At 38.9% G+C, this 20,059-nt stretch overlaps 1 protein-coding gene and 1 long non-coding RNA gene across 9 annotated transcripts in view; one reads left to right on the plus strand and one right to left on the minus strand.

Annotated features, from left to right (window-relative positions):
- The window catches only part of GRM7 (glutamate metabotropic receptor 7), an 872,169-nt gene that overhangs the window by 796,975 nt on the left and 55,135 nt on the right, over positions 1 to 20,059 (plus strand). For 6 of the 7 annotated variants that reach the window (XR_006716005.1, XR_006716006.1, XR_006716007.1 and 3 more), the window contains one exon: positions 17,033 to 17,279. Coding sequence is in view for 3 of the 7 variants with exons in the window: in XM_045493619.1 (XP_045349575.1) it covers positions 17,033 to 17,279 (247 nt within the window). In the remaining 4 variants the exon portion in view is untranslated. Of the gene's footprint in view, positions 1 to 17,008; positions 17,280 to 20,059 lie in introns of those variants that run through there. The other variant, XM_045493621.1, reaches the window with a different exon arrangement.
- The window catches only part of LOC123605926, a 799,403-nt gene that overhangs the window by 30,274 nt on the left and 749,070 nt on the right, over positions 1 to 20,059 (minus strand). The gene's annotated exons all lie outside the window — the stretch shown is intronic.

A 20,059-nucleotide genomic window follows, 5' to 3' on the forward strand; every position in this document is an offset into this window, starting at 1 on the left:
CAGGCGCCCCAGAATTTTAGTTTTTGAAATAAAAATCTGGGGAAAACATATGTAGTGTATGTACTTACATGTATCTGGATGTGAAAAGCGGGACAGGGAAAACTTTCAGTTCACAGGCAGGCAGTAGAAGTAGAGGAATAAGTTGTGGGGAGGGATACATTTTGTCTGAGATCTGCTTGCTCTGCCTAGTACATGCTATAACTGTTGTAGGGTGCTCAAACTTTGAGGTATATGCTGCAAAAGGAGTTGCAGAACTGAATGTTTTGAGAAAATTCTTGATCGTGATTGGAACTGAGATGCCCATAAGAATTCTAACTGAGGGGCACCTGGGTGGCTCAGTCTTGAGCGTCCAACTCTTGATTTGGCCCAGGGTCATGGAATCAAGCCCCACAGAGGGCTCAGAGCTGAATGCGGAGTCTGCTTCTCTCTGTCTGTCCCTCTGCACCTCTCCCCTGCTCTCATTGTCTCTAAAAAAAAGAAAGAAAAGAATTCTAACTGATCCCTCTAGTCTCAGGTTGCATCCCTGCTTGGAAGCCCAAGTTCAGGTATTCAGGATATTCAGGAGTACCCCTGGTATCAACAACAATAGGTAGAAAGAAAAGAAACAGGATTGAACAGGAAAAGGTTGGGCCATGATGCAGACTCAACAAGGTCTCAGCTGATGCCTCTTGAGAAACTCTGAAGCAAGCTGCCCTTCAGAACTGTCCCCTCCTGGGGCAAGGGGATAAGCTTTTATGCCCCCAGTATCTCCCAGTGATTGCAGGCTCTCCCAGGAAGGGGGCAGAACCTTAGGAAATACGAGCCTCTTCATATGCTACAGCAGCATGTCGGGGAAAAAATCCCTCAGTCCTGAAGGAGAGTCCTGCTGGGTGATGCTGCTTCTTGTGGTTCTTTTACAAGTTCTGCGTACTTTTTGTACAGGTCATGCACGACTAATTGTTTATAATGCTTATAAAATAATTGGCATATAATCATTCGTCACTTTTATACATCGTGAGTATAGAAATTATTTCAAAATCTAATTTTCTTCAAATTACGGCTTAACTTTCCTCAATTCATGCCATGATGTGGAGACTATGGGTTTGGGTTTTGTTTGTTTTTGTTTTTGTTTTTGTTTTATAATGTAGGTAGCTTAGGAGAGTAGATACGTTTCTGAGGTTCAAAGGTAAAGATAATACACTGTCACAAATGTATTCACAAATGGCCTTATCCAAATCCCACAACTATTAAGCAGCAGAGTGGAAATTAGAATTCAGGTTTGCTGTCACGTGAGTCCAGTGACCTCATCCCTGCACCATTAATAAATCCGTTAGCCCTAAGTCTTAACACAGAGAATATCACTTTTCTGATGACAAGGGCAATGTAGCTTGCCCTGAAATATCACCAAGGTAAGTAAGACCTGTACTACAGCTTTATAATAGAAGGAAAGGTGGGATCGTTCATTATTAAACACCATATATTCAGCCAGCCAAATATCCCAGAGTCCAGAGAGATTTATGAACGGTATATACCTTAAGGTTATAGCCATATTACCCAACCCAAGAAAAGTCTCCTTTCCCCTACTCACCTAATCCCTTCAAGTTCTTGTCATGGGAAAGTCTTTGCATTGCAGGCCACCCCCAATACTGCCTCTCTCTTGTCACTGAGGAATAAATCCCCCTTTGTCCCCTTCCTGATTCCTTGGCTCACCTTCTCCAAAGTACCAGCTCTTGGTCACTATAGTCTGGTATGATTAGTCCACGTTTCAGACCCATGCCCTATGTCCATAAAGGGATCAGACGTTTCCCACTGCCAGGTTGGGTCTCCTTTCATCATTCTCTCTTTATGTGCTATTACTCACAGAGTCTCTGCCTGGAGGGGAATTGCTAAATGCCCTTTATTTATTCCATCTTAAGATCTCATGTATATGTTAAACAGTTAGAAAGTAAAAGGAGGGTGAAAGATTTCTGTCCTACCAGTAAAGGAAAAAAACAATGATACTGGGACATTCAGTGTTTGCTTGAAAATCAAAGAATACCAATTTATCTTCCTGATATGACTGAATTTCCCTCCTCTCCTCTGCAGTTCCCTTGGTCTACTCTAGACTTTCTTAAATCAGCCAGTCAATAAGTAATAAACACCTATCAGCAGAAGCATCAGACCTTACAACCTGTTCATACTTCAGACAGTATTTACATGACATTTGCCTATTATTTTTCATCCATTTTTTCTGCCTGCTCAAGCACACCTTTTATCATGTAGGGCATCTCCCTGGGTGTAAGTGTCTGCACAGTTGGGGGAAAGACAACAACACTGCATCCTCTGGACAAGAAGCTGAATTTGGCAAGGAAATTGGACACAGTTTCAATCACATGCAGAGGATATTTACTTATTATTCTTAGTAGGGAATATGGACTTAAATATAAAACACACTTGCACCAATATGCAATCTATGGAAAAGAACAGGAAGCTTCTGTCAGTTCCCTTTAGAAATACTTAGAGGTGTTTGTTTTTCTAAGCATTGGCAATTAAAGCCTTGGGGAATAAAAAATGAAACAGTTCTATGATACACTCTTTTATTAAATAGGCTTTTTAGTTGAATGTGAATACAATACAGTGAGCTGTTAGAGTCAAAAGACCTTGACTTACAGCTTAGCTTTGTTCCTCATGACAATGATACCCCAATGAATCATGTGACCTCTCTGGAAGCTCAGGATTTGCTTAATATTCTGAGTATACTCAATCAAGAACAAACATCTACCCAAAATATATTTGAAGCCCCCAAACAAAGTCAGTTTTACTCATTAGGATGCTTATATTCATACCTTACTTTAGAATTATTTTAACTGCTATCCTCCCTCATTGATTCAAAAAGATATTTTTGAAGTCCTTTTTTTGTGAAGAGTGTATTCCTGACATCATAAAGCTTGAATTCTAGTAGGAGATGAAGAGTTGAGATAAAAGAATGCATGATTATGTTGCTCATTGATTATAATATGTACAATGAATAAAAAGAACAGGCTGCAATGAGAGAACATCATGGAAGGAGAAAACTCAAGTTCGTGGAGCAGCATACAGTCATAAAAAGTCTGTCAGAGAAAAATGCATGCAGGTTGAACCTAAAAGATGAGTTCAGAGTTACCTGAGTGATGGGTGCTTGGGTAGCTCAGTCAGGTAAGCATCTGACTCTTGGTTTCAGGTCAGATCATGATCTCACAGTTCACGAGTTTGAGCCCCACATCAGGCTCTGTGCTAACAATACGCAGCTTGCTTGGGATTATCTCTCCCTCTCTCTCTCTCTCTCTCTCTCTTTAGATAGATAGATAGATAGATAGATAGATAGATAGATAGATAGATAGAGATTTGCCTGGGTGAAGAACTGAGGAAAAAAAAAATATTCTGGACAGAGAGAATGGTGTGTGCTAAGTCCCTTTGCTAGAAATGAGCTTGGAACATTCAAGAGTGCCCGTGTAGATCAATCATATTCAACAAAGACTGACAAGTTGTAAATGTAGCCAGGCCAGATACCAGAAGGCAAGATGAAGTCTTTGAAAGATGTTTTACAGGGGACCATGTGATCTGATTTGCAGTTTTTATAAAGATCATTCTGGCTACTCTGTGCGGAGTTGCTTAAAGGGAGCCAAAAAATGGATGTAGTAAAACCAGGTGGGATGCTACTATAGCACCCCAGGAACACTGTGAAAGTGCATCACCATATCTTCATTACCATCATCATTGTAGCTAAGTCTGAGAAGTTACAAATGGTAACCACTGTTCTCTGTATTAATTTGTGTTAACTGGTTAAACATATTTAAGGTGGGGGCGTACAGTGAGAAGGGAAAAGATTCTAGAAATATTTTACAGATAATATTAGCTAACTGGCTAAAAGCCTGAATATAAAGGGTACAATGTGAGGGAAAGGCAAGTATACAAGAATAACCCTTAAGGTTCCAATTTGTGCAACTAGGGAGATGGAGGTAACACTTCCTGAAATGAAGAAAATTAGTGCAGAGGCAGGTTTCACAGGGAAAGTTCCATTCTCAATATTACTTGAGATGTCTGCTGAATTGTCTCAGCAGCCTATGAGGATGGCAAAGGTGATGATCCCTACATTAAAGACAGTGGACGTCTACTTGTATATAAACGACCATAGCCCTCTCAGAACTGTCTGCTGCAGGGCACTCTGACATGTGGGCCTGAAATCTCTGTAGACATCATCGAGTAAACTAGGGACAAGACCTTTCATGTTTTATTTTCCTTCCCATAGATAGCATATGGTGACTCCATAGGCCAAAACTGAACAGAGAATTTGTCTTGAAAAAAATTATGTTTTAACATTCAAGCATTCATTTTCTTTGAATTGTAATCAAATGGTGACATGGTTTCAAGAGTCAGATAAAACAGCAGACCTTTAGAATTTTTTTCCTAAATTATTGATTATTGAACATATATTGAAATTATTGAAATATAGATTATTTCCAATCTATTCTTGAACATAGATTTTTTTTGGGGGGGGTGGAGAAATAGCACTGTACTCACATGCCTATTCTTAACCATTTTATGGATCTCTTTTGTACTTTCTGAAGAAGGTAGATTTTTTTGTTAAAGGGTAGGAATTCCAAGTAGGAATAAAAGAAAGGTACAGGCTTGGAGAGGAAATCTTAACCATAAAAATAAATAAGGGTGAAGGACTGGCTTTGTGTGGTTGACTAGATTAGGATCAGAGCTCACTGGGGTTGGGAGAGATAAAACTAGTTTAAATGCCTAGGTCCTAGCACTCCCAAAGGGGGCCCAGGATCTAATTAAGCTATTATCACTTCAAATCTCTTGGAAAAATTTTTGGTCAATCCACTCTTACTTGGGTGGGTGGGGGGGGGGACTTTTTTTTTTTTTTTTTTTTTAGGAGAGCTGAAACCCACTCTAGGGTTTGGACAGTGCTGATGTGATTTAGCATAGTACTATCGTGTGGTTTCCATAAAAGGAATGAGGATGTAAAAAAGGATCCCTTGGTTCCTCTCTTCCTCTTACTTCTTCCCACCCAACCCATCCCATGTTCTTTCATTTCTCCTTCCTAATATGTCTCTTTTTGTGTCCTCTTCATAGCTATTACACTGTCTACAGAAGGTGGATGTTTTCAGTGATCTTTAGTGATGATTCTGAAAAATTTCAGGAATGATCAGAATTGCAAAACCAAAATCCATATATGCTATCAGTTAAGTCAAAGTCAGCGGCTTTTTGTCAAATAAAAACAAAAAAAAAATGCACTTTTTACTGAGTTGTCATAGCAACCATTTCATTTTCCATTTGTGAAGAGACAATTAGGTGCTAACCTGGGTGTTAGTCCAAGGTTTTTGAAGAAAAAACTCTCATTCTTCCAAGAGGGGCAGTGTTATTGATTTTCATTGTTCCTGCTGAGTCCAAAGGAGTCATTATTGATAATTATTATCTATCTATCTATCTATCTATCTATCTATCTTTTGGTGAACACATGAAAGAAGGATTAAGAAATGTAGGTGGCAGTCCCCAGGACAACACAGTCCTTTCCTCCCTTGGGACGGTTTGCAAAGTATTTTTTACAGGCAGTTTAAGTCCATGGGAACATCACATTTGCTTCTTCCTGCCAGGTACCCTTTTGACTCTGTCCTGTGGAATAAGGATGCGTATGGAGCCAAAGACTAAATGCAATGTCAACTTCTGTATCTCTAAGACGTACTTCCCTAACAATATCAGTTAAGTCACTTGTATTTGCCCTCACCCCCCACCACAGTGCTAGGTACTGAGGATACAATATGAGACAGAAACAGTCATACTTCCCGGTGGGAGAGACAGATATTTATCACACACACACACACACACACACACACACACACACACAACCACACACAACCACACAGACATGTTTAGGTATGAATCTTATGATTGCTTTGAAAGCTTATGACAGGATGGTATTAGCTAGTTTTGGTTAGAAAAGTCCTGGATGAAGAATAGATGCTTGAATAGAGATCTAAAGAATAAGTAAAACAAGGTAGGTAGGATGTGGAAACATTCCGGGGGGGGGGGGGCATAGGCAAAGGCCCTGTGGCAGACTAGAGCATGGCATATTCAAGGATATGAAAGAGGCCATGGGCTGGGAGACATGATGAGCTGAGAGATAAAGATGAGTAAATGCCTTTGAATTTTGGTTCAGTTTGTAAAATGAGTGAAGACCGTCTCATTTATCAAACATATATTGAACTTGTTCATTGTACCAGGAATGAGGGTGCAAAGATAAATTAAACATGGTCCCTGCCTTTGATTTGCTCACTTCTAAATGTTCTGTTCCTCCCTGACTTCCACAAAATATTCTGGTTCTCTCCCTATTATATGAGAGAACAGATCTCTATGTTCTGTCTTCTCTATTTATTAGCTCTGAATGCCCTGCCTGGGCCACAGGAGTGCCCCAGGTCCATGACTCGAGAAAGAAGTGAACCCACTGAAATTGCTAGAGGAAAAAAAGTATTTGAAAAAATGGGAAGCAGTTATGACTGTTCAGAGACAAAGAGCCTCTGGACATGGTTACATTGCCCAGTTCTACACAGGCATAAATTTTACCAGCACAGCACTTTGACCAGGGCTTTAGAGTTTAAGAAGTATGACCGCTTAGGGGCACCTGGTGGCTCAGTCAGTTAAGCATCCAACTTCGGCTCAGGTCATGATGTCACCGCTTGTGAGTTTGACCACATTGGGCTCTGTGCTGGCAGCTCAAAGCCTGGAGACTACTTCGGATTCTGTGTCTCCCTGTCTCTCTGCTCCTCCCCCACTCATGCTCCCTCACTCACTCTCTCTCTCTCAAAAATATTTTTAAAAAATTAAAAAGAGTTATGACCACTTACAAGTCATTTCTTCCTTGTCACATCTGGAATAGATGCCATTACTCACCTCCCTTTGTAAGTAGCAATATTAAGCTTCGAAAGGCTAAGTGAGGTGCTCAAGATCCCATCATTGTTAGTAAGCTACAGTGCCTGCATCCAAATCCAGATTTCCTGACTGCAATTCCAGTGCACTGGTCATACACTTTGCTGTTCTCAGTCTCCAGTGCACTGGTCATACACTTTGCTGCGCAATATCTCCTAGATTGTATTCATTTGTTCAGCTGCTATGCTTTGGGCATTTACTATGTTCCAGGACCTGCCTGGATGGTCCATGCCTTCATGTGGGCAGTCTACTGACAGGATATTTCTGAAATAAACACTCATATAAGTAATCATTCACAAATTGTGATTAATATAAGGAAGGGGCAGGATAAGTTCCAGGAGCAAGCAAGAGAGGAAGGTCATATTTTACATTTGAGAGTCAGAGAAGTGAGACTCAGACTTAAAAGGCAGCCAGGAGTGTGAATGGCATCTTAGGGAGAGGGAACACCATGTTTAAAAGCCTTGAGGATGGACACAGCATTGCACATTTGAAGGTTTGGAGAAGGTGAGGGAAGGCAGAAGGGGTACCTGCAGAGTTCCTTGGGCCATGATGAGGACTTTTATCTTCATACCAAGTGTGATGGTAAGTTGAGCAGGTGCAGCAGGACAGGTGAAGCCCCCAAAATCATTGCTCTCAGCACTGAGTTGTAAAGAGAAATGACACCTGGGAAAAATCTCTCATGCCTGGTAAGGAGTCCAGGAAAATTAGGAAGACAAACTCAGAGTAGGTGATGAAAGAGACCAGACTGCAGGCTTGAGAGGAAGTAGATAGGAAATAGCAGTTTTGAGATCCCTGACCCAAGACCTTGCAAACAGAAGCAAAGCAAAGGGTATCTTGTGAGGTTAGGATGCAAACCATGAACCACTCAGCCCCTACTCCTTAGCTAGGCTCACTCCCTTATGCTATATTTCTCTTGGCATAATGAATGGGTTTTATTTCTCTGCCTAATCTCAGAGCCCTCACTGTTCCAGTTAGGGCCATAGGCTTGAGCAACTATTTGTCTACAATTTTCTAAGTTTCATTCCAATTATTTTCTCCTTTGGGGCTTAAACTGTTACACAGCTGAGGGCCTTTATGAGGAGTTCAGAGAATAAGGTACCCCTCCATGGGCAATTCAGCTGGCTTTCTAGCTGTTGAAGTGTTTTGCCCATCATCCAGGGTGGCAGTGGGTGCCAGTGCATGCTACTGCCATGGCAGAGGTTCAGGGGCCTGCTTCTATTTACTTGCATACCGCCACACAGGTGGCAGTGGAAAAGCAGAGAAGCAAAGATAATATATGGAAGACTGAGCTAATGGAAGGGGAAATGAATCTGAAGGGCAAAAAGAAAGGTACCATTGCTCAGCAGCAAGATGGGAACGATACAGTCCAAAAGGAACAGAGGAAGATCAACAGAAATCACAGCCAGAACTAAAGAGAGAAAGGAGAAAGCTATATGATTACAATGATCAAAACTTATCAAAGTTCAACAGAGAGCCATTGTCAATGGTTTGAAAACTGAGATAAGAATGCACTTTCTTTTAGTAAGAGCCTGGCTTTGTCTTCTTGTCAATGATACTCTTAGGTCCAGTTTCAATGAACACTTTACAAGTCCAACTTAAAACACATGGACTATGCCCAATAAATGCAAAGATTATCTCTTTCTTTTAGCTATTAATTTGACATCAATATTTTCATTTGATTTCTATCTCTTTGTGTTCATTAGAACTACAAAGATGACTTTGAGAGTGGGCAAGATTACACAGCTTAGCACTTACAGAAACTCCAATGACATTCCAAGTGACAACTTTATAAACAGAATACTTTAAGTTCAGACTTATTTTTTTTAAAAAATCTACTTTGTTTATTTGCAAAGTCATACAGAACATCATCATAGTTTACCTAATGTATTCCCCAGTGAGATGCAAACAAACATTTTCACATTATAAGAACTTGATGTTGCTTCCTATAAAAATGCTGGTAGGTTTACTCCTGATGAATGTGGCCAAGAGTTCAAAGGAAGCCAATGGAATCTGGCAGAAGTGTATCTCTCCAGGCTGACTGAAGAGAACGTTTTACCTTTGTATGTTAAATCACTGCAAGGCATCGACCTAACAATTGTGGGGAATCTCAAACCAGCAGGAATGGTAAATATCCTTTTAGATACACAACAGGGGAAATGGTGCCAGGGCTGTCTATATATAAAAGAGCAAATCTTCTGACTTATAGGGGGAAAATATCTTGAAATCAAAATTGAGGAGTCAGAGAGCTGGTGGAGGAAAGAAACTGTGTGTATCGGTGTGTGGAGGCTATACTTCTATTTGTCCAGCACAATCTGAAGTGACTGCCTGGAAGAAATGGCTCTTGAGGTGGTCTGCAGTTTTTGAGGATGTCGTAGGGAACAAAACACTGAAATTACCAAACATGTGGTCACTTGCATTACCAGCAACTCACTGGAATAAACACAGCACCAGGCTTCTGGTCAGAAGAGCAAGGAACTGAGGTGTGGGTGATTTCAAGCATGACACAATCACTTATCCTAAAAATTGATTTACATTCACCAGCAGTGTTTGTCTTGTGTCCATCTAAATAAAGAATGTAATTATGTGTAAATGTATCATGTCTGCCTAGAAATACTAAATGACGGTAACAAAACACAGTTAAAACTACATCTTGTCCAAAAATCATCTGATTGCCTTCATTATTTATACTTCTATGCCAGACACCTATCCACAAAATGTGGCCAATGCTCTTTGGTGTGTGTATCTCTTTATGTATATCCCACCTCTCTCCCCTTTTTATTACCTCATCAAAGATAGGAGGTCTAAAGAGAATAGCATGAAAATTATCTGCGGAAGATGGGGCCATCTACTCTAATAAATACACCTGCATTTCCTGAGCACCCACCCTATTCCAGACCCTGTGCGCTACTATTCACATGATACCTTTTAATCTTCCAATAGTGAGAAGATCTCCATGGTAGTGGTAGAGTAAGGAAAGCTTATATATCAGAGACTCTGATAACAAATTGCTAGGGCTTGAATTTTGAATGTGACTTGCCAGAGGTGAAATATCTTGTCCAAAGTCACCAACCAACAATCTGGGGCCAAGATTTTAAATCAGTTCTAATGACAAAGATCTTACTCTTTCTGTAATGTCATTCTTTTAGAAGATGTGACTCTACTCCAACAAAGCAAGATTTGCCCCATAATTATCCTGAATGCTTTTATCATCATGTCTTACTTGATAACTCAGTATGAGCAAGAGCCCTCAATATGTTGACCCCCCAGATGACTGAGCAAGTCCCAACTGCAAACGTCTTGTCCCATCACCAACCATATGTCATTATTTTTTTTTTCTCAAAAACATGGTTACTCTAATTAGGAAACAAGGCATGCAGGTGGTAAGGATGGAAAACACTGGTCTTAACTGTCAGGAACTTTCATTTCACTTTAGTCATATGAATGTTCCAAACTTCTGTCAGGCAATAACATATCCTTCATCTTTACTGTGAGTCCATCAGACACATTTTTCATTTTTGTTACAAAGACTTTGGGATGTCATGAGGTATAGGTCTCTCATCCCACTTAAAGACTCCATTAAGGCCTTCTTGTCCCAATTCTCAACTGTCACTTGGGAATGCACAAAATTTATTATTTTTCATGAAAGTCAATGACAGATAAAATAGTGGTTTGAGAATACTTTCAAACAAAATAGAAGCAAACTTAATGAAACGCCTCTCCCTCCAAAAGGCTGCGATTCAGATTTCATAAGAAAGATCATCTTGAAATGTATTAAGATAATATGAAGAAAAACAGCATGGAAAACTATTTTATGTTATAGCCAATAAACAGACACTAATACACTTGATTGAGTGCTTGATACGTGCTGTACACACTTCTGTGTATTCCACAGTGGCCAACCCATTTGATCCCAACAACCTCCAAAGATAGGCACCATTATTATCTCTACTCTAGAAATAAGGAAACGGGGACACACAAATAATAATACTAACAGACTACAAATAATAACTTTTCTTAAAACAATGGTGAATGCGAAGGATATTTGCTTCAAGTGAACTTTTTGTTCAACCAGAATTTAGTAAGTGCACACTTTTAGTAGTCATTGTGCTTATTATCTAGTCATTTCTGCTACAGTGTGACATATATGTCCTTACAAATTACCATATTATGCAAAATTGCACAATAAAAACACAAGATTTACGGGAAAAAATGGGTTACGGACACAATACTCAAAAACGTCACCAGTGACTTTTTTTAAAGAAAGAAATCTAATGAAAATGGTGGCATGGTTTTACACAACTTCAATGAATAAATGCATAAATGTTACAATAAATATGGCATTTTATCTTTAAAAAAGGAGTTAAAGTTTGCTTGTGGATGCAGTTGCCAGAAGTGTGCTGCTTGTGATTTATTATAAAATTGTGCAAGGGGGACACAGGAAGGTGTTTGAGGTGTGTGTGTGTGTGTGTGGTGTGTGTGTGTGTCCATTTTGTGTATTCCCGCATGGCTGGGTACAGCTGGATGCCGTTTACTGTACTTATCCAGAATTTTGTGGGGAATAAATCACACGTGGAGACATGCACTTTGTGTTATACTCAAATTGTTCCCTAATATATAAGTCTCCAAGAGATGAATTTGCATTTTCAAAGCAAGTGTTAAAGCCCAACTAACTGGCTGTACTCTTCTGAGCAGATCAGGTTATGTGCTCTTTGGAGTGTACCTTTGAAAGTGGCTAACAGGAGAAATGACTTGACTGGAGACATAGGGAATGCTTTATGTAGAAGGGACCACTGGATTAAGTATCAAATATAAATAAGGTGTCAGAGGCACAACATGTCAGCAGAGGAAATGCCAAGAGGAGGAGAAAACAGGGGCAAATATACATTGTATGAAACAGGATTTGGTGAACAATTAATGCATTAGGAATTAGTTGGTTCTTGATTGCCTTACTCCTGCTACTATAATATGGCACCCTCATGGAGGGAAAATGCCTATCATCCTCACAATGGTACACTTAGTGTTTGGGCCAGTGCAGGCACTTGCTATTATCTCACTAAAAATGGAGAACCAATATATGGATGAATGCACCAAAAAGTAAGGCATCTTTCACAGAATCTATCTGCAAAATACAACAGTGAATTTACAGCATGTGGTCACGAGTTAATAATCTCCTATCAATGGTTTAATGCCATCAAACAGTCCCAGAACTCTTCTTCCAATTGAAGTGTTATACAAAGATGGTAATTCATTAGTACAAATATACAGTTAGTTCATTTGTGTAGTATAGACTTCTAGGACATCAGCAATAATGATGAGAGTATTTGGATGAACCCAAAAATCTGAAACTGAGTTTTTCCTGATAGTTCTAGCTTTGTATCTGTGTCTGTGCCCTGAAGATTTTTTTCCTTACTTCTTTCTTTTTGTTATTCTTTGGACAGTATTGCAGATACTATAATTTTCAAAGTTTGAAACCTGTCACTATTACAACTATTAATACCTTGCCTTGAAATCTCTGAAAATAGTGTTCAAATACACCGATTCTTAAACTCACAGTGAAGAGGTGGCAAACCTCAAAGTTGCTCATGAGCACTATCCAACCACTTTTCAAATTTCTTAGTAACTTAACAATAAAAAGTAAGACAAGGAGAACTCAACTAACCCCAATGCTACCATGTTACAAAACTATAATGACCTCTCACAGTATACATTAGCATTTTATCTGATAATGAACTTAGACCAAGATGAAAAAGTACATGGAGAAGATTCAGATGGGGTTTGCCTGGAATTAAGTTAAGCATATATCTGTATACCCTAACAATATACTTACTGGTACATTTCAGTTAGACCAGATTTAAATAGGCCTTGTGTTTTAGACACTACAACCTAGTTAATCAATAAGACATATGTAAAAAGTTTAGGGGTGCCTGGGTGGCTTAATCGGCTAAATGTCCAATTTTGGCTTAGGTCACGATCTCATGGTTCATGGGTTTGAGCCTCATGTCAGTGTCTGCACTGACAGCTCAGAGCCTGGAGCATGCTTTGGATTCTGTGTCTCCCTCTCCTGCCCCTCCCCCACTCATGCTCTGTCTCTTTCTCTCACAAAAATAAACATTAAAATAATTTTTTAATATAAAATATATGAAAATGGTTACAGAGGAAGGTTATCTTGAGATCTATACCCTAATAACCTAATATAAATAAATATTAGGCAGAATATAAATAGTAGTAGTTAACATTTCATGGCTACTTATTTCCTAGACCTTACACTAAACATTTTTCATATATTAATTAGATGTTCAAAACCACCATATGAGATAGGAACTATTATTGTCTTTATTTGACAACTGAGGAAGCTGAGGGACAGAGAGCATATTTACAGCCCCAAATTCCATGGATCAGACTTCAAAAAAACTGTTCTAGAATATATGCAAAGCTCTTTGTTGGCTTGACTGCAAATTCCTTGCCTAAATGCTCTTGTTCTAAAAACTGAATTATATATGATAGGTGTTAGAAAAGCCACATTCAACCAAGGAACAGAAACTAGATTCTGCAAATTCATTTAGGGTAATGATAAAATTAAGCCTTAATGATCAAAACATATGGAAACTCCAAGGCAATCTGCATCCTTCCCACAGGCTTGAGTCATGGAGGATTGGCCAACGTGGGGAGATTGCTCGACTGGGGATTATCCTCAGACAGCCAGGATGCCATGAGGCTTAGTTGAATGCCAGCACTGGGAACAGACCTAATCTCAGTACAACTATGTATCAAGTGCCTCTATGTTTTGATGAAGGGGACCAAATTGGCCACTGATTCCTTGATATCTCTAAAGAAATTTGAAAAAAGATAAAATGTCAAAAACTCAGGATTAAACAGGGTAATGTATTTTACAATAAACATCAGGTAAAACAGGAAAAGCCTCGAGACTAAAAATAAATACATTACAACTTGCCAAAAGAATGTACTAAGAGTTGATGCTGAAATAAAAACAGTCAAAAGGTGATCCTCCCACCAAAGGCCAAAAAGTGACGTGGGTCCTTTCTTGGGGCTTGGTGGGGTTGAATCTTTGAGGACCAGTACCTCTTGGATATCTGTAGACTAAAGCCTGCATATCTATGTACTTATTCTAAAATAATTTTATAGTATTTCTAGGTATGATTCTAAATACTTTACAAATACTTACTCATTTAATCATCAACACAACATTGTGAGGTAGGTACTGTTATTAGCATCCCCATTTACAGATGCAAAAGCTGAGGCATAGAGAGGCCAAATTATTTGCCCTAGGTCACAGAACTAGTAAATGAAAGTTGAACTCAGACTAACTCCAGACCACTCATTCTTAAACACTATGAAGTGTAAAGAGGAAATATGGAAGTAGGAATTTGGTCAGTGATATTAATGTTGGTTTTCACATAGTTCTGAAGTGTCATCAGAGACTGCAAAAGTTTTTTCTTTTAACATTTAGTTATTTTTGAGAGACAGAGAGAGAGCACAAGCAGGGGAGGGGCAGAGAAAAAGGGAGACACAGAATCCAAAGCAGGCTCCAGGCTGCGAGCTGTCATCACTGAGCCCGAAGCGTGGCTTGAACCCATGAACCATGAGATCATGACCTGAGCTGAAGTCAGTGCTTAACCAATTGAGCCACCCAGGCACCCCAAGATTGCAAAACTTTCAAAACAAAGTAGCAAGTCCCAATGGGCCCTAGTCAGAGAATAATGAAATCAAACACTCTATAAGATGAATGTCAGAATTTAAATCTATACAGTTGATTTATTCAACTGTAAAATTTGCTCATGAACAGAGAAAGAGAAACAAAACCAAAGGTCCCATAGGTCAAATTATATTTTCTTTTTTGGACTGCTAAGCTACGGTTTGCAAAGTCCTCATTAGTAGGATAACATCAGGGACCACAAGGGAAGCAACCAACATTGCCTGGGTTCATAAAGCCTTGTGACCATGGTAGTCTTTCTTAAATAGTGTAGGCTGGCATGTTGGAATGGAGTTCAAAGACAACAAGCATTCTGATAGGAAAAGATGAGCTTTTAAAATATGGTCTGATTCACAACCAAAAGGATCATTACTTCAATACTGTTTTGTCTTTCTATTTTACATTCATTATGTATTATACAGTTAGCCGCTGGCAGTTCCTTAAAACCATTCAAAGACATGCACATTCAAATTAATGTTTTTTGGAAAACTGTATTCCTTCCACATGAGATGGCAAAGTCTCTCTTAATTTCTTCACCAGAGCCTGTTCGAAAAATATTACAGAAGTATCCAGGCAGCCAATAGGTCTGAAACAAATTCTTGTATGTTTAAAGAAAGGCTGTTTGACCAGTAAGTCATAGGTAGGAAAAGACATCCATTATATAAACAAGTGAGCTCATCTATCATGTTTATTTAAGTGCCTACTGTTGGCCAGTACTACAGACACGACGATGTACCACAGACACATATTCCTGCCTTCAGAGTACTTGTAGACTAGTCAGAGAGATGGGCAGTCAAAAGATTGGTGCAAGGGGTATATAATTACAAGTGGAGACCAATGATATAAAGACAACAGTTCTGTGAGTGTATAAGCAAAGAAGCTGGCCTAAACTTTGAGGCTGTAGGTGAGGGCAGCCTAGGATGGATGCTGTAAGAAGCAGAAGAAAATCATTCCATACAGAGGAAAACAAGAATAAAGAAATATCCCATGTATAAAAGATTCTGTGATTGAATGAGCACAGCATCTTCAAGACCTAAAAGAGTACCCATATGGATGGTGACCTGAGGAGAAGGGTGGGGGGAAAAGTGGTGGCAAATTAGTCTGACAAAGTTGGCAGGGGGCAGACCACATGGGGCCTCATAGACTCTACTAAGGGTGGAGATTTTATTCTCTGATCAATAGGAAGGCATAATTGTGGAATACCATGATCGAATATATTGTCGGTTTTCCACTGACATAAAAGGCCATGGTATTTATTCATTTTTTAATGTAATTGAAATTTTATGGACGGATGAATGTTTTCATTTATTTATAGCTTTACTAGGTTATGATTGACAAAAATTATATACAACCTTAAAAAGGTAAGGCATACAATGTGATGATTTAATATGTATAATTGAAAAATGATTACCACATCAAGTTAATTAACACATCCATCACTTCCTATTTAATATAGCCTTTAGTAGTCATGTAAAATGAAAACATATGTAAATATATAGAGGTGCGGTTCTGGATCACTAAAGAGGGCACTTCATAAACATAACTGGACAAAGGCAAGGAGCTTCTGCCTTGCTGATATTACAATTTCCCACACCCATCATCAACCATCACCTTTTCAAGTTTATAACCAAGGCAATGATTTAACACACTGAGCAGTAACTGAATGGTTGTTTGCTTATTTTTCAAAGAAGTGAAAGGAGACAGGATAGTTATGGAGACACCATCCAAACTACAAATAATACAGTGTCAGAATGGTTTTGCCTTATATTAGCAATTTGTCAATTGGACAAGCCAACATCACTAGATCTCACTTCCTCGCCATTGGTGTTCTGTAAGTCAGAACTAAGCAACAAGGGCTTGCTTTTCAGGGAACCTTAACTCACTACTTTGTAGGTATGGTGAAGGTGATCTGTTCAAAAAAATAGTAATGCAAAAAGGGACATATACTAACATGACTTTCAAAGGTCCCAGGGTCTTTGTGGAGCAAGAAATCATATAGTGTTAATCCTTTTGTATACATATAGGGGATAAAAAATAACCACCTTACACAAATTTCTATGATTTTCATATCTTCATATTCATCTGCCATTGTGATGGAAGTGTTTCAAATCTGACTAAAGATCTACTCTGAGCTTTATTTTGGAGACTTCTCCAGGACAAGCATGCACATGGATTCACCCAAAGGCATTCCATCAGTTAAATATATGCACAAATTCTCTGATAAATGTGCAGAGTCATTCTGACTTCCTTTTTTTTTTTTTGAGAAGGCCCTGGAGATTGCTATGCTCTCTCTCCTAGCCAGAGTCATTCTTGACATTGTGTTAAGTATTCAGACTTCCTTTGCAGTCATTTTATTTGTAATAGTGTCTTGTGTGTTGTGTCTCCTAGCTCTACATACAAACTACCACGCTTACAATCTCCATGAACCTAAGTGCATCAGTGGCGCTGGGGATGCTATACATGCCGAAAGTGTACATCATCATTTTCCACCCTGAACTCAATGTCCAGAAACGGAAGCGAAGCTTCAAGGCGGTAGTCACAGCAGCCACCATGTCTTCACGGCTGTCACACAAACCCAGTGACAGACCCAACGGGGAGGCAAAAACAGAACTCTGTGAAAACGTAGACCCAAACAGTAAGTAACTTTCCTTTCCTTTCCTTTCATCTTCCCCTACTACATCAGGAAGCTCTAGGAACTGTGGTATCAGCCTGCCTCTCCTTGCAGAAATATTATGTCCATCCTTGTCTTAACTGAGTGGGTTCCTGGATAAATGCGAACTTTTGCTCTTAAGAGTTTGCCTCATTCTTGGCTTCATGTCATTTTTGCTCCCTATGAGAAAAAAAGCTTTTAGAGGCTCTGCTTCTGAAGTGTGAAATCTCCCCCTTCCCTTCCTTCTTATCCTTTGGTACCAAACACTTCAAGTGACATAAACATACCTGTCGGGCTGTGACCCACATTTCTTGCTCTCTCCCTATTACAGAAACAACTTCCCAGAAGGGAAATTTTAACACTTGATTAAACCGTAGTAGTGGGAAGGAAACTGGAATATTTAATAACTCAGAAAGCAAAACTCCTTTCACTGGAATGTGAATGTGGAGAACATTAGGATTCTTTACTAAGCAAGCTTTCTAGAAACAAGAAAACACCCAATTATATAGGCCATCTACCACCATGCTCATGACACTCCCACATGGGGAAAACATCTAAGACAAAACATTAGGGAGGGGATAAAGGGTGAAATGTTACATTTGATATGCTTATATCTGCAACCCCTGGGTAGCCTGCAAATGACTACAAAAAGATGGACATACTTTTTTAGAAAATAAGACCGTTTAACTAGAGGTTAAATGCATAGAATACCCACTTGCTAATTTTACTAACAGTATGGTGGTAAGAGTGCATTTTAGATTAAAAATACTACTTCCAGTATTTGTTTTCTAGGAACAAGTTGACCAGTTCCAGACAGAATGTGGCAGATTCTCATACTTCCTGGTTTTAAAGTAGAGGGGGATTCAGGTTGTCCGTTAAATCATTCAAGACATTTTTCAGTTATCAACTTTGCCAAGCAGAAAGGAATCCCTATTCTAAGAACTCTGAGGTAGTCCTTTGTACTCTGCAAGGAGGAGAAAGATCTTTAAAGAGCAGGAGGCAACAGAGTTTGTTTTTGACAAATCCTGTTCAGAGATCCATGATCTTGGCTCATCTCCATTTCTAAGCAGTTGGCTGAGTGAATACTGTGAAACTCTTTGAAAATACGTAGACAAGGTACCAAAGGCTTGTTAACAACACTGTGGGCTTTATTTTAACCCTCTAATTCAAGGGATTCTGGGACAAGGCAAGAGGAAAGACAAGGACCACAGTATGAGCAAGGAGAAACCAAATCAATGTATAGGCTCTGTTCTTGTGTCTTCAGAGCAAATGGTCAATAGAGAGGAGGGAAAGTGGATGGCTAATCCTGTGGTAATTCATGTGACATAGGAAGAGGCTTCGGGTTGAGACAGACCTGGGTTCAAATTCCATCCACTCCACTTCCCAGCTGTGTGGCTTTGAGAATCACTGAGCTTTTTTAAAGCTCAGCATCTTCATGTTTGGAATGGAGATAATAATACTTATGTAAGATAATAATACTTATGTAATAAGGGTGCCATAACGTATTATGTCTCTGAAAAATAATATATCAATTGTTATTCTCCTTTTATTCCTTAAAAGGCAGCAAGTTCTGCCTAAAAGTAAATGTAGATGCGATGATTACAGTTCAAGGCTGTATGGAGGTAGATGGAACTAATGCCCCAAAAGAAATATTTCCATGAACAAATATGCTTAAGCATTTGTTTTTATGCATACCTGTATTGATAAATATACCTGCACATTTATACTTCTGTAGTGTTTTATTCTAGGACCCCTTGCATTTTTTAAAACCCTTATCCTAGAGACATTCCATTAACAGTTTTGCGTGTGTATCTGAACACACACAATTTAAGTAGATGTGTCCAAAAATCAGTAAGTGGAATATATGATCAAAAGTCTATATGTATTGGAAAAAAAATGAGCAAGTTAGAAGTTTTGAATTTAGACAACTCAGCACTTTGCTACTTAAAAATAATTAGCTTTCAAACAACATTTCTACTGTTATTAACTTTTAATGATTAGGTTCTATCCTTGTTGAAGCTGTTTTGGATAGGATAATGGTTGTAAAATGCTAACACTAAAACTAATAGCTAACACTAATAGCAATATTAATACGACTAATAATACTTGCAATAGCTACACTTTGAAATAGGTATTAATCCAAAATGCTTTGTGTGGAAGATCTCTTACCCCTCACAGTAACTCTGTAGAATGAGAATTGCTTTTCACTGAAGAAACCTAGGCTTAGTGAGATTAAGTGCCATTACCAAAGTCACACATATAGTTAACAGTGGAGGTTGGACTGAAACCCAGGTCTGAGTCTCAAATCCATGCCTGCTTCTCTTTGCTGTTCTATTTCTTAGAACCTAAGGGGCATGTCATAATTCCAAAGCAGAAATTACTCTTTTGGTTTCCTCAACTGGTGATTCAAGTTGCATATAAAGAATATAATGATGTCTGTGGCAGACTCTTGAGTTAAATGTGCTGTGAAATGTATTATTGCTTGCTGTGTTATCTACAAAGATAGGAGTAACTTGAGCTCAAAGAAGGCTGCCCAGGTAGAGGCCTCATCTTACTTACTTAAAAATATAAATAACTTATTATCTAATGCCAATCCTGACAACTATTCTGTTTGGAATTCACTTGGTGCCTTCCCATGAAAAAGTTTTATTGGGTTTTGTCAATGATTTTTTCGTGTCTACACAGAGCAAAGGTAAACAGTCCAGAGGGGAAAATGAAATCAAATAGAGTCCTTGTCTTACAAGCAGTCCAAAACAATTTAAAAA

The sequence above is a fragment of the Leopardus geoffroyi genome, chromosome A2, assembly GCF_018350155.1.
Source record: "Leopardus geoffroyi isolate Oge1 chromosome A2, O.geoffroyi_Oge1_pat1.0, whole genome shotgun sequence".
Taxonomy (NCBI): Eukaryota; Metazoa; Chordata; class Mammalia; order Carnivora; family Felidae; genus Leopardus; species Leopardus geoffroyi.